The sequence below is a fragment of the Fundulus heteroclitus genome, chromosome 2 (genome assembly GCF_011125445.2).
Source record: "Fundulus heteroclitus isolate FHET01 chromosome 2, MU-UCD_Fhet_4.1, whole genome shotgun sequence".
Taxonomy (NCBI): Eukaryota; Metazoa; Chordata; class Actinopteri; order Cyprinodontiformes; family Fundulidae; genus Fundulus; species Fundulus heteroclitus.
In genome coordinates, this window is record NC_046362.1 from 408,878 (window position 1) to 416,735 (window position 7,858).

At 41.8% G+C, this 7,858-nt stretch overlaps 1 protein-coding gene and 1 long non-coding RNA gene across 2 annotated transcripts in view; one reads left to right on the forward strand and one right to left on the reverse strand.

Annotated features, from left to right (window-relative positions):
- LOC105919268 (capping protein, Arp2/3 and myosin-I linker protein 2) overlaps nt 1-7,401 on the reverse strand; it is a 178,936-nt gene extending 171,535 nt beyond the window's left edge. Inside the window, exon 1 of the mRNA XM_036145274.1 lies at nt 7,234-7,401. Coding sequence (XP_036001167.1) covers nt 7,234-7,261 — 28 coding nt within the window. The 5' untranslated portion in view covers nt 7,262-7,401. The remainder of the gene's footprint in view (nt 1-7,233) is intronic.
- Nucleotides 2,460-3,269, forward strand: LOC110367100. Its single transcript, XR_002427229.2, has 3 exons — nt 2,460-2,730; nt 2,809-3,097; nt 3,168-3,269. It is a non-coding gene; the product is annotated as an uncharacterized LOC110367100 (long non-coding RNA).
- Nucleotides 7,402-7,858: the final 457 nt, after the last annotated feature.

The window sequence follows — 7,858 nt, forward strand, 5'->3', positions numbered from 1 at the left end:
CTGTTTGGACTTGATACTGAGAAAGAGAGTGAAACGCCTCATGGATACATGCAAAAGTGGGCAAGGAGGATGAAAGAAGCTTATCGCATTGCTACCGACAACAGTCAGAAATCAAGTGCTCGTGGGAAAAGATATTATGACCAACACGTGAGAGGAGTTGTCTTAGAGCCCGGCGACAGAGTGTTAGTTCGCAACCTTGGAGAAAGAGGTGGGCCTGGAAAGCTCAGGTCATATTGGGAACAGACAGTGTACATCGTCAAGGAGCAGGTTAATGACAGTCCCATATACAAGGTTTATCCTGAGAACAATGCGCAGAAAACCAGGGTTCTCCACAGAAACCTCCTACACCTGGTGAACGACCTACCTGTAACTGTGGACCACGGAAGGGGTAAAGCACACATGAAAACCAAGGCAAGAGTTAGGATCGGCCAGAGTAATGTGGAAAGTGACACCTCGGATTCGGAAAGTGACTCGGGGACACGTTATTGGCTCAGAGTCCCAGTAACAACCAGGCCACAGGAAGAAGTCGCTCAAACTCATCCAGCACCAGATCGAGTTCTCACAACTATGGACCAAGGTTGGCACTCACTGCCACACCCTGGAAATGGTGATGGAGCTACCGCGTATCCATATTCAAATGGGAATGGACTTGCCCCAAACCCTGAAAGTGACGATGAACAGAGAGGACAAGAACTTGAAATTGACACTGAGCAGGAGGAGCATGTACCAACTCTGGAGGGGTCCCTGAGGAGGTCAGCACGGACAAGGAGACCACCTCAAACACTCACTTACCACACAATGGGTCAGCCCTCTTATCAGCCGCAAACCGCTGTTGGTCAGGTTGGACTGTGTGGGTTACAAGCTCTTCCAGTGTGGGTAATGCAACCAGTGCCAGGACATCCCTACATCCCTCATCAGACTGTGCCTTATGCAATGAAAGTGCCTTATACAGTGCCTGCAAATTTTGTGTACTGAGAAATGTGCCTTAAAGGCATAGAGTATTAGATTGTTTTGTGAATAGTCAATTGTTTATTGCTTTGAGAATGGTAACTCCGACTTTTTCATGTCGAGAGCCACCTTTTATGTTGGGGAGTGTGTGGTGCACCTAAAAATGTCACCCCATGTTTTTGGTTGTTATTATGTATTTGTTTTTTTATATATTTATTTTGTAGAAACAAAATAATTTTCTGTTATATTTTGGCATAGCTGGTTGCCATATTTTGCACTTTCCTGAGGAATATTTCTAAAAATGTAACAGTAGTAAGAGGGAATCTTTGATCGGGGGACGCGGTTTCCGGGTTGGTTTAGATGACGGACTTCCTGTTCGCGTCAGACGTAATCTCACTGAGCTATATAATACACTGGAGTGCTGATTTTGCCGAAAAACTGAAGTCACTGGCCGCCATCTTGCTACTCCCTACTCTCACAGAATCCCATAGGATTTGCTTGCAACAACAAGCAGTTTTCTGGCTGAGTGAAAACGTTTTACAGGTAATTCTACAGTCAGTGGATGTACTAACACTATCAACTACTAGGAAATTAGGTGCTGAAATATTTTACATGTTATTCATATTAAATATATATATATGTATATATAAGTATGTGTATATGTATTTATGTATATATATGTATACACATATGTAAATATATGTTTTTGTATATTGTTATTTATATATTTATAAATGTTAAACATATATATTTAAATGAATAAAATGCAAAATATTTCAGCACATGACTTTCTCAGTACGTGATAGTTTTAGAACATAACATAAAACTATATGGCATTTGACATTTTAAAAGTCTTAAGCCCCCCTGAACATGAGAAAATCCTCGTTATTCGATGCTGTAGCGCACATATTCCCTAGTTACTGGGGGGAAATAGGGAGTACCAATATGGCGGCTGGTGGCTTCAAAGCGACTCGTTCAAACAGATGGTGATTAGCACTCCAGTGTATTATATAGCTCAGTGCGTAATCTGGATTCCGAATGCAAAGCATCATTGATTCATTGCTGTTTTTATTTCTCAGGTATGTACTTGGTGAAAACACTCCAAACTTATTCTGTGAACTTATTATATCCTGTTGTAGTAGATTGTACTGATACAGCTGATATGTATATTTACATTTAATGCTTTTAAGCTTTATCCGCCGAGAGTCTTGATTAGCAAAATGCTAATGCTACGTTGGTGACGTCTCGCGAGACTTGTTATGTTTGTATTGGAAATATCGCGAGATTTCGTAAATCCCGGTTATAAATGTTGAAATGCTTTTCTTTGTAAAATAATCGGTTGATATTATTTTGAGATGGTTAGTGAAAGAGGTAAACAGTGCACGTTGATGCTTGGCCCCAGTTAATATGCATTTACATGCTAGTGCTGTTTGATACACTATATTTGTGTCATCATAATGTTTTGATTTATGTGAAAGACGGGATATCACACAAGGCTGTACACTGTGACCTGTTTACTTGTTTAATAAATGAGACGTAATCTGGATTCCGAATGCAAAGCATCATTGATTCATTGCTGTTTTTATTTCTCAGATTGCGCATTCACTGTTGCTGGAGCCCTGATACTCAGGACCTGTAACATGATCAGTCCCACCACAATCCGTCTTCGTCTCCAGTCCCACTCCTGTGTGCACCCCACCTTCCACGTGTCTCAGATTAAGCCCGTCACGTCCAGTCCCTTGTGCACAGACAGCGGGAGGATGCCAGAGTGTTACCGTTGTGGTATGCAAGTCAGCTTCGGCCTCTAGCCTTGTGATCGGTTACGTGTAAACTAAAAGCTCTTACCTCTGTGTCTCCCAGATTCCTCCTCGTACCCTGACGTCCTCCTCTCGTGTCGACACCCTTCAAGATCCTTCAGTTATCCTTTCTTGTCGGCTCCCCCCGTGATTTCCTCCTGGTTACTCCTGGACAGTTCCCCTCCTCTGGACCCCAGCCTCCTTCGACAAACAACTGGTTCCTCCTGCTGGTCTGGATCCCTGGATTTCTCGGTGCTGCTCGGACCTGCTTCTGCCTCCGCTCCCTGGTCTCATCATCAGGCAAACACTGAGTCCACATCACCTCCTCCCCGGTTTGGTTTCCCCGCCTTGTGGTAAGCTTATGCCCAGCAGCACATCTCCCGTTACCCCTCCTGTAGTTAACAGGTCCTCTCGTCTCTCTAGATCAACCCGGTCTCCCATCCTCCTGGTTCCTGTCCGAGCTCAGTTCTGCTGCAACAGATCTCCCCCCGAGTTTTGAGTTCAAATAAACCTTTTTCAAATCTACCTGTTCCCCGAGTGTATTCTGCATGTGGGCGAAACACATCAAGCCAAACATGACATAAGCCTAGTCATAAAAGTAAATAGGGTTCTAACTCACAGACCAAAACTGGGGGTTCGTTTCACAGTAGAGGAGCCTGATAACTAAAAGATCTGCCTCCCATTCTACTTTTATAGCCTCTAGGAACCACCAGCAGACCTGCAGTCTGAGAGTGAAGTGCTCTGTTAGGAACATATGGGGTAATCAGAGCTCTGATGTATGATGGAGCTTGATTATTAAGGGCTTTATATGTGAGAAGGAGAATTATAAATTATATTCTTGATTTAACAGGAAGCCAATGAAGGGAAGCTAAACTAGGAGAAATATGATCTTGTATCGGCCACCAGGCCCTTAAAGTTTGATACAGCATTATCTGATAAATATTTATTATAATGAAACCTCAGATAGGACAGGGTTGTGAAGAAATACTGTTAATTCTTCACAACCAATGCCATATGTCAGCACAAGGCCCAAAGTATGAAGGCAAGAATGCTTTGCGTTATGCAGATTTTGAGTAGCCTCGTGAGACCATCCTGATCTCGCGAGCTTTCAAGGTTTCACTCGCAGATCAGTCTGGCTACTCTCCGTTAAAGAAAATTTGGAGCCGTTCACCAAACGAACGTCCAATCAGCGTTGGCTTTGAGGCGGGTTGAGGTGTGACGCAAAGAGAAGCGCGACAGTTCAGTCTAAAGAACATGGCGGCTTCAGCCGATGAAACTAGCATTAGCGTGTCTATCGAGCAAGTTTTATCGGAATTATAGAGTATTTCTTTGCTGAGCTAACGAGCCTTTACCTGCAGCAGCAAGAGTAGCTTGGCTTGTGGTTGTGTTTTCGTCGTCGCTCGTAACAGAGCGACGACGAATCTGATTGGTTCATTTGGCCCGTCTATCACCAACATAGGCCAATCAGCTAACCAGTATTTTCGCCCCTTCCCAAAGTTACTTCAACGGAAGGTTTCCAGATGGATATGCGGAGCAAATCTATCTGGCGGCGTCAGGTTAGATTTTGAGCAAAACCAATTGAATCTAGGATAGTTTTAACATTCAGTGTCAACATGAATATTAAAATCCCACACTATAATAACCTTGTCAGTGTTTAACGGTAAAGTCTGAGAACAGGTCTAAAAACTGAGAGTAAAGGCCTGGTGGATGATACAGAACAACAAACAGAACAGGCTTTATTGCTTTTCAGTTTGGATGAGGGAAACTAAGGGTTAAATGTTCAAAAGAATTATAGTTATTAATTGGCCTTGCACTAATAAATAAATCAGACTGAAAGATGGTTGCTATTCCTCCTCCTCTTCCCATAGTTCTGGGAATGTGGAAATTTAAATAATTGGAATAAGTTGACTCATTTATACTAACATGTGGCGACTGTGGCTTGATGGGTTGAGTAGTTGTCTTGCAATCGGAATTCCATCTTCCCCTTGTCACATGTCGATGTGCCCCTGGGCAAGGCACTTAACCCCAAGTTGCCTACCGAGCTGCTTATGAGTGTATGAATGTGTGCGCACTAGTAAGTGCGATTGGGTGAATGTGGTTCTAGTGTACAGCGCTTTGAGTGGTCAACATGACTGGAAAAGCGCTATAAGTCCAGTCCATTTACCATTTTAACAAAGTCCTCTTGCAGCCATGTTTCTTTGAGACAAAATAAATTAATCTGATTATCAGAAATCAATTTATAAACTAACCAAGTCTTTGGAGTGAGATACCTTATATTTAATAGACATTTAATTGTTTTATTTTTTGGCTCAAATTGAGTCGTATTGATTTATAAGATTAGAATGATTTGCTCCTTTTTGATCAGTTTTTAATCTGTTTATTTTTGGTCATGGAATAGACACTGTTTCAATGGGGTAATGGGTGGGTAACAGTACAGAAGCTGCAGAGAGGTGTGTTAAACTATGGCTCTGCTTCCTGGTCTGGACCCTGGGTTCTCAGCATTTAGGAGAACTAATAAATCTGGCCAGATGCCTAGAAAAGAAGAGCTGCACCATCCAAAGGGGGATGGATGCCATCTCTCTGGATCAGACCAGGTTTTCCCTGGAAAGTTTGCCAGTTATCAATTTAGCCCACAATGTTTTCAGGAAACCACCTTCCTGCGTATTATCACCCAGCCGGCCTGGTTACCTGGCTGCTCGGGTACTGTGTGTGTGTGTGTGTGTGTGTGTGTGGGGGGGGGGGGGGGGGGGATCTTCAATGGATCTTCTGCTCTTGCATTGTTTTACACTGTAGATTATTTCTTTTCTGTAACGACACTGAGAATCATTGAGTGTAGATTCTAATTAGTAATTTGTCTAACACCTGTACAGTGCTGTACAGGTCAATGATTAAATCTGATCGAAGATTTACAAAAGATTTATTAAAACTGTCAGTTATTTCATTCATGTTGTGATTTTCAATAATAAAATGTTGGGCTGGTCTAATTAATTTGTGCTGTTTCTAATATTATTTGGGATATAAATTTTTTATGTACTGTTGTTCTTAGTTATCTGAAGAAATGTTAATATATTGTTTCACAGTATGACTGCTACCTCATATTTCTGTGTTAATTCACTCATTCAATCAGTTCCTGGGGGAGAGGCCATTTTGTTTCATGTTATATTTATTTTCATCTAATGCTACCAGAAAAAGATGAATTATCCTCTCCCGATTTGGGTGTCAGTCTCTGTTTTAAGCAGATAGACAGATGGATTGGGGCTTTATCTGCAGTAATGTATGCGCTGGTCATGAGGTATGGAACATGACCAAAGGAAGCTCATCTCAGCCTAGCAGCTGAGATGAGCTTCCTCCAAAGGGTGGATACGCTCAGCCTTAGAGATAGGGTGGGAAGCTCTGTTATCCAGCGGAGGGTTTCTAAGAGGTGACCCTGGAGAAGACCCAGGACATGCTGAGATGAGTGTATATCCTGTCTAGCCTGACAACATCTGTTTTTCAGGTGTTTGGCAATCCTTTTGTCATCCAAGGACAACTGTTGTATTGGTTAAACATTGTCAGTGGACACAGGATCATAAATAGTTTAGGAATTATTCATATTCTATATTACTGTTGTTTGATTGATAGATTTTACTGCAGTCCTGTTCCAAACCATCTATTTCTTGTCAATTTATATCTTCAGTCAAAACTTACTGATATTTGGAACCTCACATATGGAACCCCCAAAAAACTCATAAGAAAGCTGCCTTCCTTCACAGTTTGCATCCATCTCTCTCCATTATATATTTAGGAAAGGCTCCCGATGGAGCAAAACAATTATTTGATCTCTGTGGTGAATGGACTGAATTTATATAGAGCTTTCCAAGTTATACTGACAAATTAAAACACTATAAACACTTGACCAGGGGCATATTGGCATGTGACAAGAGGATTCTAAAATTCAACCTACATCTTTCGGATCGCAAGAGCACTACTCTTCCCACAGAGCCACAGTCGTTCAGGTCTCAGGAGTACTGACATTCTTCAGCAACCACACACCGAGCTCAGTTTTTTTAGACAGTCGCTGTCATTGTTGAGGTGGAACCACAGCTTTTAGCTGGAGGCACATACTGCAGCAGCAAACCTTCAATAAAACAGCAAACTCTGACTCATCCCTGAAGTTCAACTGACGCTTGGGTTTGTGGCCATCACTTATACATGTGATGAACAGTACGTCATTTATGCATATTTTCCAGATAGGCAGAACCTTCACAAACTTTCTTTTGTTCACTTGAAGCATTTATGTACTTTTTGCTGAAAAAAAATCTTAAACAGGATTACATAAGACATTTCTTCAACCTCTACACAGATCATCCACATTTGCTCTGTCCACACTGATGTAAATCCTGAGGAGTAATAGCACACTTGATGGTACACAGAGAAACACATTTCCAATCAGTCTCTGTACTGCTTCATAATGATGTAAAAGAGTAATAAATGTGGCAATAGGTCTTACCTCGCAAGGTCTGAGAGATGGAGTCCATGCTGTCAACATCTGAGATATAATGAGCTCAAGCAGAAATGTCCAAGCTTGTCTCTTGATCCACATAGGTAATCCAAAACACAGAAAGCACGGGCGCTAAACTGAGATTATCAGCATGTGCGTCCGCATAATGCGTGAATAAGATCAGAGGGCAGGAGCAGTCCAGGACCGGCAGTAGACTGAAAGACAGCACATCTGCTTTCTGCTTGAGATGGCCATCTAAAGAGAGCTGCTTTCTGTTTCTCACCATGCATCAAGATAAACACACTTCACATTCTGCTCACCAAGCAGACACTTTTCGATTATGAACCTAGACACACATCCTGTTCCATTTTGCGAGCAGTAAACCACAACCAGGAAGTGTGCTCTTTGACAAAGACAGGTATAGAAAACAGTCAAAAGATGAAGGAAGTTTCAAGCTTCTCTGGATTACATTGTAAAGGAAATAAGACCCAAACATTTTTTTTAAAGTACAGAGTTTTTCATTTTGTAGGAAAGATGTAATTTTAGTTTGTAAACTAAACTAAAGCTTGAGATAACCCAGTGGTTATCTGCAGGGAATGCAGCTGACTCCATGAGCATCATCCATGTTTACAAT